The 17,916-nt window shown below is 34.7% G+C and overlaps 1 protein-coding gene across 3 annotated transcripts in view; it reads right to left on the bottom strand.

Moving 5' to 3' along the window:
- CEP120 (centrosomal protein 120) overlaps nt 1-17,916 on the bottom strand; it is a 77,870-nt gene that overhangs the window by 43,427 nt on the left and 16,527 nt on the right. For all 3 annotated transcript variants that reach the window (XR_010338722.1, XM_012448320.3, XM_064366222.1), the window contains 8 exons: nt 15,683-15,831; nt 10,195-10,392; nt 7,669-7,896; nt 6,465-6,681; nt 5,279-5,453; nt 3,417-3,566; nt 1,893-2,075; nt 5-101 (listed from right to left, as the gene is read on the bottom strand). Coding sequence is in view for 2 of the 3 variants with exons in the window: in XM_012448320.3 (XP_012303743.1) it covers nt 5-101; nt 1,893-2,075; nt 3,417-3,566; nt 5,279-5,453; nt 6,465-6,681; nt 7,669-7,896; nt 10,195-10,392; nt 15,683-15,831 (1,397 nt within the window). In the remaining variant the exon portion in view is untranslated. The remainder of the gene's footprint in view (nt 1-4; nt 102-1,892; nt 2,076-3,416; nt 3,567-5,278; nt 5,454-6,464; nt 6,682-7,668; nt 7,897-10,194; nt 10,393-15,682; nt 15,832-17,916) is intronic.

A 17,916-nucleotide genomic window follows, 5' to 3' on the forward strand; every position in this document is an offset into this window, starting at 1 on the left:
TTACCTGAGATGAATCAGAGACAAAAATCTCACGCATTTTTACCAATCCATAATCTTCTAGAGTCACTGTGTAAGAAAGATCTGCTATCCTGTTATTTGATCTACAAATAAAATAAAAAATACCTTAAAATCCATGAAAATAGTTTTGTATTATTTTTTCTTGTATTTCCCCAGTGCTTTAGCATTGGGGAGTAAGCAACATTTTCTGCACCTAACAGTATTCTTTTTGAAAGTGCAGCAGCTTCTATAGGCTTCCATATACATAATTTGACCATCACAAACACCTCAATAAATACATGCATACATTTACTACAAAATCACCCCTATAAGAGCTGTAAAAGGCATAAAGGTGAAATTTAAAATCTTACTGCCTACAGGTAATTACTGCTAATATGAGTTTATTTCCTTCCTTTCTGTTTCATTTATATGTAGATATACATGCAAACATGCATGTTGACATCATACAGTTTTATCTTGTTTTCCTATTTACATCGGGGTATTTTCTCATATCATTGATTTAAAAATGTGATTTTCTTTTTTTACTCCCTGTAAAATACACAAATGAATTTATGTAGTAAAATATACTTAATAATTCCCCTACTCTTGATTATATTGGTTATTCTTAATTCTTTTTTCTACTTTTCCTGGGATGTACATACTCATAAATATTTTAATAGATATAAGCAATGCTTCTAGGCATAATTGGCATATATGCAATACTTCTAGGATAATTATATGTTAGTTTGATCATAATGAGCACCTCTTTGCATCACAGAACTGCATGTAGCCTTTGTCATTAACCAAATGAAAAACAAGAGAAAATATTAGAAGGAAATAAAAATAAAATTAAAAAACATGATTTTGTCTTAATCAAATATACTCTGGTCAAACAAAATTTGAATGAATGATTCTCACACAATTAGAACACTTAATTAACCAACTTTTACATTTTCTTCTTCTATCTCACAGATTTCAGAAGAAATGAATAAAGTGAAGCATTACTATATCCGACAGAAACTCCTGAGTGTATCTGAAGTTCTCACTTCAGTAAATCTCCTAAAACTTTCTGTCTACAAAGTAAGGTAATAAAAGTTAATATTCATAACAAACAGGCAGCATTAAAATAGCTTCAATTATTAGTAATGTGATTATCTTCTACTTATGATGACAAAAAAATGCTAATCTTTAAGGGAGACTCTTAAGTAATAGTTTAAACAAAATGGCTATGAATGGGGAGGAATAAGGAAAGACGATTCAATAATACTTTTAGATCTAAAATTTTACTGAGCCTTATTTCTTTTAGTCTTATCTTTCATGATAAAGAGCATATGATATATAATGTTAAGTTAAATTTTAAATTTTTATTGTTAATTTTAAAAATAATTCAACAAATATTTTACTGTATATAAAATACATTTAAAAAACTCAAGTTTTTTTTTGTGGCAATGAAGTTCAGGGCATAAAAAACAATTATTTTAAAACTGCCTCTGACTGCCAAATATCTATAATGTCTTCAGACTTTTGATTTGAGGCAGGAGTAAAATATTTTAAGTGGAAAAACAGTCTCAGCCCTTCCCAATGCAAAATAATATAAAATACATTGTAAGTTTAGCCTCAAATTACAAAATAAAAAAATAGATCCTACATTTAAAATTCTCAGGCTAGAGAGAAGAGGGAAAATATTAGCCATCTGAATATTACATTACCATAGTAGCACAGATTCTTGACTTTTGTGAGGTGAAACGGCTATCAGAAAGCTAAAGAGCAAAGTGGGGTATAACTGCCACAGGTCAGAGAAGATCAGAAAAAACAGGTTAAGAAGTGGTGGCTGGCTAATCAGAATTCCATGAATTAAAAAGAAAAGCAAAGACCAATTCTGTGAAATGTATTACCCTTGTGCTGCTGTAACAGGCACACTTTCACTGTAAGTTTGACGCCAACACTGTTCACCATTAGAACCTAAAAAACGAGTTTTTTCTGAAGACAAGATGTTAGAAAGCTGGATTCTCGCAATTCCCAGAAGTAAATCTTTACTCATTTTATCCTTGTGCCATAGTTCAACCAGTAATGGAATCCTAAGGAAGAGAGAAACATGTGTTAATCGCTATCAACTCTGACCTAAAGTCTTTTCTGAACTAAATTCTTTGAATTCCCTTAATGGAGTCAAAGGTGTTTTTTGTTACCTGGAATGTCATCTAACACAATTTTTAGACTGAATGCTAAATTTCACAGGCAGCAAATATGAAATGATGTTTCCATCAATGACAAACCTTATATACAATGGTGGTCCCATAAGATTATATCATATTTTTACTGCATCTTTTCTGTTTAGATATACAAATACTTACCTTTGTGTTCCAACTGCCTACAGTATTCAGTACAGTCACATGCTGTGCAGGTTCACAGTCTAGAAGCAATAGGCCATACCATCTAGCTTAGGTGCACAATAGGCTATACCATCTAATTTGTCTAAGATCATTCTACAATGTTCACACAATGATGAAATCATCTAATAATGCATTTCTCATAATGTATCCCTGTCTTTAAGTAATGCATGACTATACTTTTTTTGTTTTTGTTTTTGAGACAGGTTATCACTCTGTCACTCAGGCTGCAGTGCAGTGGCACAATCACAGCTCACTACAGCCTCAACATCCTGGGCTCAAGTGATCCTCCCGCTTCAGCCCCCCAAGTAGCTGGGACTGCAGGTGCATACCACCATGCTGGATAACTTTTGTATTTCAGTAGAGACATGGTTTCGCCGTTTTACCCAGGCTAGTCTCAAATTCCTGGTCTCAAAGCACTCTGCCCACCTTGGCCTCCCAAAGTGCTGGGATTACAGGTGGGAGCCACCATGCAAGGCCTACTATTATATTTTTCATACCACTTTCCATTTAATAAAAACTTTCAAATATTATTATTCCCACAAATGTTTAAAGTTACCCTTCATTCTTTTTAAAATAATGTGTACATTTGAATTAAGATACCCTGAGAAAGTAAAAGATGTTTCACAGAGCTCAGATTTCTTAATTAATCCGTTTCAGATAGACAGATTAACAATTCTAGTTACAGATTTTAAAAAACAGAAAAAGGAAATTTTTTCATTTAGTGAATCAACAATAAAAACTATTTAGTTCTTAATTTATTTTCCCAAATTACATTAGGAAAAGGCAAGACCACTTTTCAAAGTTCCCCCATTACATATAGTTTGTTTTCACAAAGTTAGAAAAATTAAATTCAGGTAAATAAGACAGGAAAATCTAAAAAGAGTGCTTAAACCATGCAAAACCCTGTAGCAGATACACAAATGCGTTTGAGTTTATGCATTCTCCTATAGGAATGCCTTTTTAATAAAATACAAATTTTGAAGAACTGACTTAAAATAATTAATATCATACACACACAGTATACATTACCTTAAGAAGGTATCTTGCAGCTGATGAGGCATAGTTGCAAAATCAAATGCACAGTAAGATTGGGGAAGAAACACTTCCATGTTTTTCCGAACTTCTACAGGAGGATTAGTCATAATAGGAGCTGCACTTCCAAAGAATGGATATGAGTACCTAGAATTAAAAAAAAGAAAAAGTCTTATGGTTTACAGGTAAGATTTAGTCTGTTTTTTAGAAAAAAGTATAATATGAATATTACAAGAAAATATAACTTTTTAATAGAAACATGGTAGAAATACCAATCTGCCATCTGTGTGAAAAGTTCCTTGAGGGCACATGTCCTATCTTTTTCATCTCTGCACTCCTAGGGAAAAATAGGCAGTTTCTGCCATATATAAATATTCAAGAAATGCTTCCTAAATTTATTTGTAAACCTAGTTTCTTTTACACAATAGTATCCTGATTTTTTTATGGGATAAAAAGCCCTTAGTTAACTACAAAAGGACGCACTCATGGTAATTTGGTAATCATGGTAATCTTGCAAAAGTGTAAGCAATTCAAATGTATTATGGATGAATCAGAGAGTGACATAACACTGTTTCTCTCTTTCATCACAAAGTCATGCTAGATTAAATGGAAGAATGCCTGACTACTGCTAAACTTACCTTGTATTTAAAGCCAAATATAAAGATATTACAATGCTCATTTAAATTTAATCCTGTATCTTGTTATTCATATATGAGAACTAAAATGTAAAAATTACTAGTAAAAACTGCTTTCCAACAAGAAGAATCCGATGTATTCACCCAATTCCTATATAATTACTATCCATTTAAATCAATTCATCTAAGAGAAAGTTAAATGCCCTAGAGTTTCAACTCCCTACACTTAACACCACACTATAGGATTTAGTGATTAAAAGAAAAAAAAATATTAAAGGAAGTCTTGTAGATGAGAAACTTCAAATACCAGTGTTACCAAACAAATTCCATGACACGGCTGCAAACTACAATTTCATACCAATACAGAACATGGTATGAAAATTTATCATAAAATGTATCAAACAGAAAAAGTTAAATGGCCAGCACTTTCAAAGGGCCTTAAAATGATTCAAAGACAGAACTATTAGTCCTTATCAAGTGAATTCCATGAAGAGTGTTAAGTGGATTGTAACTATTTATTTCCTCAACTTTTGCAAATGCTAATGCTTGTTCCAAAGAAATTTATGAGGAGTTGCTAACTACCCCAAACTAAACACATTATTATATTATATTTAATTTATATCTCGAGCATAAAAGTCTATAAAAATGTAACATTATTAAAAACAAATTATTGTGTAAAACTATTTAACTGACATATATATATGAAATATCTAAAATTATGTAGAACAGTATAGACACATTCCACTTACAGCTGATTAAGTATGGTTTTTAATTTATATCTATGAAATCTATGGGTGTTGGGAATATAAGCTCCCATTATAATACAGTTTTATAGAAAAATCAGATAATGTACTACCATTATTTTGACCGGTAACACCTTTTTCCAGAAAAAAAGCACTTTTAAAGTTTAAGAGGCACTGTACTTTAAATGGCATATAACATATATTTATCATAATACATATAATGTGTTATATTACTTAGAATAAATTATCATAAATGCCTACAATTATTATACCAGAATAGATAAGACAGTTACCTCTTATGCTACCAATGCCACCCTGGTTTGAATTCAAAGTCATTAGGATATAGCCTTACCCCCTTTGAGTCCACTGATTTAACAATGTTATAACTTCTTTGGTGACATTTCTCTCTCTGCAATTCCCCAAACAGAGGAAAGTCCTTTCTCTTCAGAAAATAATACTTTGAAACAAAATCAAATCACACCTTAACATACAGTTGATTGGAAAACCAATCTCCAAGGCAAGTATACTCCTTAAGTCTATTGAAAAGCAAAAATGATGTGATGTTGCTGGAACAGCAATCTTCTGTCCTGAAGCTACTTCTGAAGCATTGGATGTAGTTACTGGCTGGGCCAGTGACACAGGTACAGAAGAACCGGCTAAAATGAACATAAAATAAAAGAAATAATCATACTTGCTAAAAGTTTCTCTTAAATTGTACAAATAATTTAAGGCTATCATCTCATTTACCTTTAAGCAGAAATTGGGCTATTTTGTCTAATGAGCATATGAATTGAGGTATAAGTATCTTAAAAGTAACTTGCACAAAATAACCCAGGTTTCAATTTCCATTCTAGAATTGTATGAAAAAAGAACTTACTCTCAATACATATAGAAAACGTACAGAACCAATAGAGAAATATATATGATAGCAGCCTAGCAGGCACTAACTTATTTCCAAAAGGCACATAACTTAGCATTTGAAGGGTTGTATATGAGGCTTACTGAGATATAACGACATCACCTTTTTAAAGTAGTTTTGGCTATTTTAGGCATATTTAAAATAGTCTAATAGCTAAAACTTAAACGGACGGCCAACCCTATTACAGATCGAGAGATACTTAGTTAGTGGTCTAAGTCCCACAGCTACTCAGTAACAGAGATGTAATTTACAGCAAAGATGTCTAACTCCTAATCCACTACTACTTACATTACTAACTATAGCGGCAATAGATGGAAAAATTTTATTAAATCAGATAAACACAAATTCTCAGGCTCTCCCTTAACTTTAGGATCAAAAATGGCTATTATGAGTTTACTATGAGAGGCAGTTAATAACTGTTTTCTCCAAAATTCAAGATATTTAAGAATTTAATCATTTTAAAAATCTATTCACAATAACTATATTCTTCAATGTCTATTCAATAGGATATTTCCAGTGTACAAGTAAAATAAAAAATTCTCTTGCCTTAATTTAGTGAATTCTATTTTGAAGTTAGATAGATTTCAATGACTTTGCATTGAAATTTTTTATATCTCCACACACTACTGGTTCTTAACAAATCCACAATTTTTACTTATATCTCATGAAAGTTGTCATAGTCATTTTTTAGATGGTTGCAAAATGTAATACCTCAAAGATCTGTAAACAAACAAACAAAAGACCTTACCTTTTGGATTTGGTTTGGTGTCCTTATCATACTGTAAACTTTCCACTTCACTTTCTGTTGCATCATCTTTTGTTGGAGGTGACTGGTTGTGAGATGGAACAGGGGACACTCTTGGTGATTTTGGCCCAGTAAGTGTCTTCTCCTTTACAGGGGTTAAAACTTTCTTCTTTGAATGCTCTGGCTCATGTTCATTCTGGGTCTTTAATTCAATTAAAGACTAAAAACAATTTTTAAATAAAGGATCATTTGCAAAGAATTTTTCTTCACAATTAAGCAAAAAAACTTGGTGTTGTTTTTAAAAACATAAGCTTCTTTTCCCAGTTTGGATATTCCTAGTCTATTTTTCTTCATAATTTGCAAATTTCCTTATAGTATCTAGGACCAGAAAAAGGAAGATGAACAGAGGAAATATGATATCCAGAGCTGAATACCAAAATGCATCCTAATGAGTAAGAAGGGATATTTGAGAAAAGAAGTCAGGAATAGGTGTTCCTGAGAATGGTTATTCCTACTAAGGCAGTACAATGGAGAACTACATTCCCGAAAAGAAAAAAGATGTCTAATATGACTTTCTTTCTCTCCTTTATTCCGCTCCCCACTAAAAATATATGTATATATATCTTTTAAACACTCATTTCAGTTTTTGTATCTTTAATTCACAACCTGCATAAAGATCAGCTTTTTGAAAGAACAACATAAAGTTGATTCTGGAAAAAGATACAATAAAAAAAAATACATAGTCAGATAAATGCTCATTTGTGTTATGAAAACTGACTAAAGACAGTATGAGGACTAAAAAGCACTAAGGAACCAAGCATTTTATTTTAGCTCAGGTTGCGTTAACCAAAAAGATAACAGCAATGCAGATTCCTAGGTCTAAAAATGTTCTCTTTTACTGGTGTTCCTTTTCTGCCTTAGTCATTAACTGAGTTGGTGGTGAGGGAGACCATGAGTGGGTTTCCACTACACAAGACTATCCCAAAGGCTAAGAGGGCTCTGGGTAGGATCACTTACAAACCACAACAGAAGTTACAACACTTTTCAGAAAGGTCTTTTCAGAAAGGAGGTATCATATAGCACATGCCACTAATTAAGAGTAATAAATATACCCTTATAAAGGTAATTCTTCTGAGGTTCAACTTTTTTAAGTAATTATGAGTGGGACTAGTGGAGCTGGGGGAATGGAAGGAGGGCCACTACTTGCCTGGGAGTCTATGCCTTCTCTCTGCAGAGCAACAGACACTCCCACAGTTGGGGCTAGCTCCACAGGAATAGGCGCAAGCTTCTGTTTGGCTCTGTTTGGAGGGTCAAGGGTAAAAGCGCCCTCGACTGTGACTGGGCGCTGGTTGATTTCTGTACTGCCCTTTTTTAGTAATCCAGTTAAAGGTATTTCTGTACTTCCAAGTGACTGGTCTCCACAGCAGAGATGAATCTAATATGAAAGGGAAAATCAAAATAGGGCTTTATACTTTCTCCTTTCTCCTAAACATCATAAACCTAATAAGAAGTTATAAAATGATTCACAGAAAGAAAATATAATGCAGGTTATACCTCATTGACCTGAAGTGACTAAGTAAGGAATTCTCACACATAACAGTTAAAACTGGTGATAAAACACAAATTTTACTAAAAACTCGATAATAGCTATTACCTTTTTCATTTCTTCTTTCAGTATTACATAATCGTATGTTATTGCTTTTCCTGTCTCTTTGGTGAGCTACTTTAATATTTTAACTATGCAAAATGTATAACAAAATAACTAATGCATGAATTTAAACAAAAAGCAAAGAAATATCTCAACATTTTTCTATTTCCATTTTATTTAAACATAAACATAGTTTATTAATTTAAACATAGTTTTAAAAAATAAGTCAGTGGATCAATCCTGATTTGGAATTTAAAAACCTCTAATAGTTTTGTTTTATTCACCCATAAGATACCTTGAGTATTTATTTCTCTTTTCTTGCTTTTCAGACCTCATATTAAAAAGAGTGCTTAACAGTAAATAAAAGAATATCTCTGGAGTGGAATACACTGTTAATCACTGATAGCTAATTAAAAGTTCAATATTACCACCTTTTGACAAGTACAAAAAACAACTGTTCCGGATAAATGTTATATAACTTATTTTACCTCACTATATTGAAGCCTTAGCAAACTTCGCATTTTAATAAATAATATATACACAATCATACTATAAAATATATTTAGCTCGAATATCATTAGTGAAAGAGTTAAGAGACAGCTGGCCACAGTGGCTCACGCCTGCAATCCCAGCTCTTTGGGAGGCCGAAGCGGGCAGATCACGAGGTCAAGAGATCGAGACCATCCTGGCTAACATGGTGAAACCCCGTCTCCACTAAAAGTACAAAAAAAAATTAGCTGGGCGTTGTGGCATGCGCCTGTAGTCCCAGTTACTTGGGAGGCTGAGGCAAGAGAATCGCTTAAACCCAGGAGGCGGAGGTTGCAGTGAGCCAAGATCACACCACTGCACTCCAGCCTGGATGTCAGAGCAAGACTCCATCTAAAAAAAAAAGAGACCTGTAACTTAGTCTCAAAGTTATTATATTAAGGTGTAATATTTCTATGGGCTGGAGAAAAAGTATTTTTATCATATAAGTGTCCTCCATTAGAAACTAATAAATAAATCAACACTTTTGGTAAGGACTGATATGTTAGATACAAAATAAAATTCAAACTGCTTTTTTCTGCCTGTCATCATTTTACAGTCTTCAGTTTTCTAAATATCTTGGGTTTAGGAGAACCATCTCTGAAATTTATTTCTACTAAAATTTCCTAATGTTTCTTCTCACCTCTTGTCCATTACTTTATTTTAAACAAATGAATATCTAACCCTATACACCACAAACCTATTTCTGGTTTATCCAAAGGAAGTGTCATAAAAGACAGAAGAGTAAGGTTTACTAGGTAAGATTAACTTATCTTTTTTATGAGACAGAGTCTTGCTCTGCTGCCTTGGCTGGAATACAGCGGGGTGATCATAGCTGACTGCAGCCTCCAACTCCTGGACTCAAGTTATCCTTCCACCTCAGCCTCCTGAGTAGCTAATATTACAGGCACACATCACCATATCTAAGTATTTTCTTTTTTCTTTTTTGGAGAAGACATGGTCTTGTTATGTTGCCCAGGCTAGTCTTGAACTCTTGGCCTCAAGTGATCCTCCCATCTTGGCCTCTCAGAGTGCTGGGATTATAGGAATGAGCTACCATGCTCAGCCACTGTTTGCTTTTAAATGGAGTCCAATTTAAAAAGAGTTCATAAAAAAATACTCAACTCAAGGGCAGATTTTAGAAAGCTGTCTTACCTTGTTGCTTTTAAAAACAGTAAGGCATATATATTTTGAAATCGAGACTGTGATGTGTGTGCCTACACCTAATATCTCCACTAACAGTAATAAAACCTTGCCTATACCAACAGCTCTAGGCTCCAGGAATAATTTTTTATGGCAAAGGACTGATAACTGATATACCTCTTTTCTCAATTACTGGGAAGAGAGGTGTTAGTTACCTCATAAAATTCTGAAGTAACTGTAATGCCAATGACTTCATGTCTCAGGATAGTACCTAAAAAAATTAGAAGATGTGGCAGAAAGATAACCCCTACTACTGAAACAGAATTAAGTTTAGGTACTAAACTCTAGTTTAGTTTAGGTACTAAATTAATGCTTAAAAGACCACCTCCGGTTAAAAACGTTTGCTGCAGTACTTACCTGCAGTTTAGACTGAAGAGCCAGGTAAACACGAAGAACTTCTACACTGCTACGGATGCGAACCGATGCTCTCTCTGGCTCAAAGTTAGGGTTGATCAAATCATTGAAGGGTTCATTTGTAACATCATTTCCCAGTAAAGAGTAGTAAAAAAAAAACTCAGGCTGTCTTTCTGGAAGTTTCATGGTACATGGAATTAACTAAACATTTCAGGAAAAAGAAAACAGTATTACTTTCTAAACCACTAAACATGCTTGTGCATCTATTGCACTCCAAAAATATTTGCTAAAATGTTGATTTTTTATTTGATGTCTTAAAATTAACCCCTCAAATAAAATGTCTGAATTTCTGCCAAATTACTATTAAATTACTAGTTTAATTGTTTAAAGGGTTGTCTTGTTTTAAAGTTTTCATTGCATTCAACTGGTCCTTGAAAGAACATGTGAAAGTTCTAACTAGAAGAAAGAGGTTAAATATTTCAAACTGAGCTTTCCTTATTTTCACATATTTTATTTCATCTTATCCTTACTCAGCCATCAGAGGTTCTATGTTATAAATGAGAAAAGGTTTAAAAAAAATTTAATGCAGGCTATTTAATATATAACATCTTAGTTAAGGTCTCCGACAAAGTTTTTAGCTACTCTGTCAAAATTTTGAGGCCTACGAATTAACACCAAAAAAACGCCTTTTGTACTACAAGCATTACTTTTCAGAGTTGATAGTTTCATGGCTACATATGACTAAGAGATGGGATTCCTGTCCTACAAAACATAAAATATCTTCTAACAGACCCCTAATGTTCACTAGCATATTGTTAAACAATAAGCTATAAACATTTAATGTGTTCATCAATAGGGGATGGCTTAAATGTAATTATCATATACCATGGCTGCTAAATAATAACATACTAACTGAAAGTTATCTAAGACAGCAGTCCCTAACCATTTTGGCACCAGGGACTGGTTTCATGGAAGACAATTTTTCCACAAACAGGAGGGTGTAGGGGGAACAGTTATAGGAGGAAACTGTTCTACCTCAGATTATCAGGCATTAGATTCTCATAAGGAGCACGCAACCTAGATCCCTTCGTGCTCCTATGAAAATCTAATGCTGCCACTGATCTGACAGGAGGCAGAGCTCAGGGGATAATGCTTGCTTCCCTGCTGCTCACCTCCTGCTATGTAGCCTGGTTCCTAACAGGCCACAAACCTGTACCAGTCCACAGCCTGAGGGTTGGGGATCCCTGCTCTAAGACATACTGCTGGTTTAAAAAAGTTACCGAATAGTTTATATAGTTTGTGAAAATAAAAGTAGTAACCACTTAGATTACAATAGCACAATACCAGACATATAATAAATGTAAGTTATTTTAATCCCACACTATAAAATGTATTTATGTTTAAGTGAGTAGATTTTAATCATGTGGACGTATACACACCTATGCACTTAGAATTGTTACGATCACAGATTCTGGAGTCAGATCCCAAACCCCACTCTGGTTCCATCAGTAACTTACTGTAAAGCTTTACAAAAATTACTTAATCACTGTGTGTATCCACTTGTTTTAGGATTATTGGTAGGATTAAAAGAGATACATAGTCTCAGCTACAACAATGCCTAGCACACAGTGAGCTGTTAAGTGAGAATGGAAAATACCTGGGGAAAAACACACTATCCATAAGAGTGATTATTCTGGAAAAGTTTAGACAAGATTTTCATTTTCTTTTACTTTCTTTCATAATCACAAAGCAATAAAAATATTAAGAAATAAAGATCCTTATATATTTCACATTATATTTAATTCTAAGTTATTCTCATTATGGAAAGAAATTCTTTTAAAAATTCTTTATTATCCTGATATTTCAAGACTATATTTTTTTCTGACTCTTAACTTTCAATATTTAAGAAAAGAAGGAAGCAAGATTATCACTAGCCAGTCTTCCATCTCCAAACTTAATCCTCCATTCTACTAAAACTTTATAGTAACGTGCTAAGTCATTGATTTGCATCTGAAAAGTTTTGTAAATTTGTTTATTACTAGATGCTTTCTCACACTGCCTTTGAATAAGTTGAGAGGAAAAAATTAAACAGCTAGTTTCATCCCAAACATAAAGAATACAATTATTAAGCAGCAACACCCCACCACCCATACTCTCCTGCCCCAAGTCCCTGGAAATCACAAATCTGCTCGTAGGAACTTTTGTCTATTGTGGATGTTTCATATAAATGGAACCATACAATGCATGGCCTTTTGTGTCTGTCTTCAGTCACTTAGCATGTTTCCAACATTCCTTTATGCTGCTGCAAGTATCGTACTTCATTCCTTTTTTTTTTTACCATTAAGATGGAGGTCTTGCTATGTTGCCCCAGCTGGTCTTGAACTGCTGGGACTGAAGGGATCCTCTTGCCTCAGGCTCCTGAGTAGCTGGGATTACAGGTGTGTGCCACAACCACCCACAGGTAGTAGTACTTTGATAGCTAAATTGTATTTAATTGTGTAGATATACCAAAGTTTGCTTATCCATTCATCTGGGCATCTGTTTTCACCTTTTGATAGTCAAAAATTTTCACCTTTTAGCTATCATGAATAGTATTGCTATAAACACTCACAGACAAGTTTTTATTTGAACACCTGTTTTCAATATTTTTGGGTATAGACCTAGGAGTAGTATTGCTGGTCATGCGGTAATTTTGTTTAACATTCTAAGGAATCTATCTGGCTTAATTTTTTTATAGAGATAGCAAGCAGTTTGCCAGACATTGACTTGTGTTGTCTTTTTTAAACTAAACTGAAATAGTAATTTGTCCCAGTAAGTTACCTGTATTATCAAGAACTGTATTATACTGGTTTTTAAGAGTTACAGACTCAATAGGTCAATTACCCACAGGAAACTTTACCATACAAATGTAGCTTCTCACAAACTATATGGTAGGCACCTTACTGATATTACCTCATTCCTCATGCACAACTGAAAAGATAGTACTATCACCACTATATAACTATAAAATCAAGCCTCAAAAAGGTTAAGTAACTTGCCTAAGTTGAAGGAGCTAGTACATACTGCAAATGAGATTCCAACTCAAATCTATCTTATTCCAAACTCATTAAGAGGCAAGAGAGCATTATATGGGAACAAGAGAATATTAAAACTGATCACATGGTTAGATATACTTGGGGCATTAACTAGCTGTAAGATCTTCCCAAGACTTGGTTTCCTTGTCTCTAAAATGAAAATAACTTAAGATTGTGGTAGGATTAAATGCAAAATATGCAGAGTGGTGGCACAATGTCTATTATACAGAGCATTATACAGTAATTAATGAATAAATAGGAACAATTATGCCCCCCTAAGGAGAATAAAAATGTTAAAACAGTGATTTAAAATTCAGCCAGGCATGGTGGCTCATGCCTGTCATCCCAGCACTTTGGGATGCTGAGGTGGAAGGATCACCTGAGGTCAGGAGTTCAAGACCAGCCTGGACAACATGGTGAAATCTCTGTCTCCACTAAAAATACAAAAATTAGCCAGGCATGATGGCAGGCACCTGTAATCACAGCTATTCAGGAGGCCGAGGCAGGAGAATCCCTTGAATTGGGGAGGTGGAGGTTGCAGTGAGCCGAGATTGCACCATTGCACTCCAGCCTGGGTGACAAGAGTGAGACTTATCTCAAAAAAATAAAATTAAAAAATAAAATGCTTTGCAAATGTGTCAACAACAGAGTAAAAATACAGTACATTCCTAATTATCTGACATGTGGACAAGAGTGTTCTGATGTGGTTAATAAATAAAAAGACAATAGATATCTGGCTTTCCCTGCAACTAGAGTGGCATATTAAGTTACAACAATCCATAAGCAGAGCTTTAAGAAGAGAAGAAGAAAAATAAGGAAACTGATACAAAGGCAAAAGTACATATGTACCAATGAGGAAATTACAGTACCAAATTAGGAGAGAAAGAGTAAATGCTCAAAGAACACAAAGTTCTTTATATAGTGAGCATGAATTTGGTGTGACAAAGTAAACACATTCCTGAGAAAAATCTTTACCTGATGTACCTTGCAAGTCAAATAATAATGTGGCCACTAATTGCATATTTCATTTGTGAATGTGGATTATATGGACATTTTGTTCCTTTAAGAAAGTAAATAAGGCCAGGCATGGTGGCTCACACCTGTAATGCCAGTACCTTGCGATGCTGAGGCGGGAGGATCATTTGAGGCTAGGAGTTCGAGACCAGCCTGAGAAACACAGAGAAACCCTGTTTCTTTAAAAAATTTAAAAATTAGCTGGGTGTGATGGCACATGCCTGTAATCCCAGATACTCAGGAGGCTGAGGCAGAAGGATCAATTGACTCTTGGAGCTCAAGGCTACAGTGAGCTATGATCATGCCAAAGCATTCCAGCCTGGGCGACAAAGACTTGTCTCTTAGGGAAAAAAGCGGGGAAGGGAATAATCTGATAAAAATTTTACAGTCACAAACCATATTATCTATTTTTATAAGTATTAACTATTTCCGCTACTATAGAACAACATAATGTCAAGAAAAGTAGACTTGTAAAACCAAGTTGATGGCAGAGGAGAGAAAGAAAAAGGGAAGGGGACTTGAGAAAGGCAGTGGAATAACAGCTACTCTTGTGCTGAGCCACTGTTGGGAAGAAGGCAAGCTACCATGAGCCCTGAGCATCCCTGCACATTCTTGCAGAGTATGCCAAGACTGCAAGGCCCGAACCACTCTTTTACTCAGCCCATTTCCCAGGGTTGTTTAAGCAACTTGAGAGATAAGGTAATGTGTCTTCCTGGACAAAGACCAGGCCTGCTTACTGCTTATAATAAAAGTAGTAGGTTCCTCAAATTCAGTTTCCTCAGCTATGATAAAACCCACTAATGTGCAAAACAACGACCTGGGCCCCTCTGTGTAGTCCCCATGGGACTGTGGGGTAAGGGGAACTGAAGGAAATATACCAATATTCATGTTCTTGCCGTGCTGAGGGTAAGAAATTCCTTTGTTTCTGATCCAAGAACCTGTGTCTTCTGCTAGCATCCATGATAGTAACACCTTAATTTGTTAGTTTATAAACAAGGTAAAATAGAACCCCAAACGCTATAGGCATTAAGTATTACTGGAAGAAAGTATTCCTTACATTGTAAGTTTCTCCAAAAAGTAAATTATTCACAAATCTAAAAATCCTTTTGTGTCAGTCCTTACAATGCCACACAGTACAATGGAAAATAATGTTAACTGATGGTCATTCTCCTAAATCCTGAGAGACTTAATTTATTCTCTTACAATCAAGACAATCAAAATCTATTCTTTTTCTAAATTAAAAAGTTTTCTTTCTAGTATAAAAGAAAACATGTTATGAAGTCATTTTTCAAAAGCTAAAAAAAAAGGTCTACTTGTAAATCTTTTTAATACCTGGAAGGTAAAATATTTTACATAGTGTTTTCAAATTCTTCATTAGTCACCAATCTCATGGAAAGTCTCACCTGTTCCAACTGGGTGGCAAATGCTATGGTCACTGACATAATGAAGGAGTCAGTGCAATATTCTGCTGGTCCAATCTGATGGTAGCCTTCCTCTTCATTCAGCACTGCCACAATGTCCCTGGGGTCAAGTCCAGCCAGGATGGCAGGTACTTTACAGAGAAAAACACAATGAAACTACATTGTAGTTTGTCATAAACCATTATAAGATTTTTTAAACTGATTATATTTTTCAATTTGCTTGGTAATTTTCATGAATAGTTATTATCTAATAAGGTTTCCCTTACTTTCTTACATATTCACCAAAGTAACCTTACTTAACCAGCACTTTCTTTTCTGTACATAAAAGTAAAATTCTGAAGCAACATTTTTAAAACCTTAAGGTAATAAACCACATAGAAAAGGGATCTAACATAGGTTTTACAGTGAATCTAAACTAGAAAGTGAATAAGCTAGATGTGGCTAAGAAGAAAAGTGTGATCAGGGAATGCGGGAGGTAAAAAAAAAAGTTCTAGACAGAAAGAACGGTATGTACAAAAACACAGAAGCAAGCAAGAGAAAGCATGTGGTGAGAAAACTGAAACAGGCATAGAGTGCCAGATCACAGAGTGAGAACCGACATACAGAAGGTGGGACTGGAGAGATAAGCAGAGGCCATATCATACTGCCTTTCTGTATGCTATCCAGAAACATTTTTGGATAGTTTTCTAATAAGAGAAAATGATGAAAAAAATTTTGAGACAAAAACTGACATAATCAAATAGGCTTTAGTATGAGAAGACTGAAGAGGGACAGGGTTTTTCAAACTGATTTAAAAAATAAAAAACATACACAACTAAAATAATAGATAATATCCAATGTCAAGGAGAATGCAGGAAAGTGAGTGCTTTCAGTGTTGGCAGGTATACACTAGCATAGCCTATTAGAGGGTGATGTTTCAGGGCCTACCAGAATTTTACATGTGCATACCCTATAAACAAGCAATCCTTCTTCTAGGAGTTAATCCTAAAGAGTTGTGCTTACAGTAGCAGTGGCTAAAAACAGGATGATTAAGAGCACAGATACCCGAGTCACATAGAGTAAGGTTCCAATCCCAGTTCTGTCCTTCACTTGTCATATAGGGAAACTAAATCCATCTCTTTTAGTCTCCTTTTTTCTTAGAAAGCTTTTATAGAGTTGTTGAAGATCAAATTAAGTAATGAAAGCAAAGCATTTAGCACAGCCTCTGACCCATTAATCACTTTAATAAAGGTAGCCATTATATAGTAAGGCCAATAGAGCTTAGAAGTTAAAATAATAACTATGACATGTTCTCACTGACACAGAAGGGAGTTACAAACAGTGTGAAGGTGAAAACAGAATAAATCTTTAGTGTTGGAATGGAATTGAAGGTGTCAATCTGGATTGACTCTATATATATTGAAGTGTCAATCTGTATCTATATATAGGACAGCATCAATTCAGATATTGAATCTGAATTCAATATATATCTAGAACATCAATTCAGGTATATTATATATATATTATATATATACATATATATATATATATACACACACACACATATATATATATATATATATATATTTTTTTTTTTTTTGAGACAGAATCTTGCTCTGTCACCCAGGCTGGAGTGGATTTCGGCTCACTGCAACCTCCACCCCACAGGTTCAAGCGATTTTCCTGCCTCACCTCCTGAGTAGCTGGGATTACAGGCTTGTGCCACCAAGCCAGGCTAATTTTTGTATTTTTAGTAGAGACACGGTTTCACCATGTGGGCCAGGCCAGTCTCAAACTCCTGGCCTCAAGTGATCTACCTGCCTTGGCCTCCCAAAGTGCTGGGATTACAGGCGTGAGCCACCGTGCCTGGCCCTGTTCAATATATATTGACAAATATAAGCAAAATGGTGTATATGTGCTATGATTTCAATGTGTCCCCTCCAAAACTCTTGTGTTGAAATTTAATGGCTAATGTGATGGTATTACGAGATAAGGTCTTAAACAGGTGATTAGGTCATGAGAGCTCCTCCCTAATAAATGAGATCAGGTGCCTTTATGAAAGGGCTTGGTGGAGAGAGTTCCTCTCTTGCTCTTCAGCCTTCCAATACGTGAGGATTCAGGACAAAGTCCCTCACCAGATGCCAGTGCTTTGATCTTGAACTTCCCAGCCTCCAGTACTGCGAGAAATAAATGTCTGTTCTTTATAAATTACCCAGTCTGTTGTACTCTATTACTGC

The sequence above is a fragment of the Aotus nancymaae genome, unplaced genomic scaffold, assembly GCF_030222135.1.
Source record: "Aotus nancymaae isolate 86718 unplaced genomic scaffold, 86718_ANA_hifiasm-v0.15.2.pri h1tg000064l_0, whole genome shotgun sequence".
NCBI lineage: Eukaryota > Metazoa > Chordata > Mammalia > Primates > Aotidae > Aotus > Aotus nancymaae.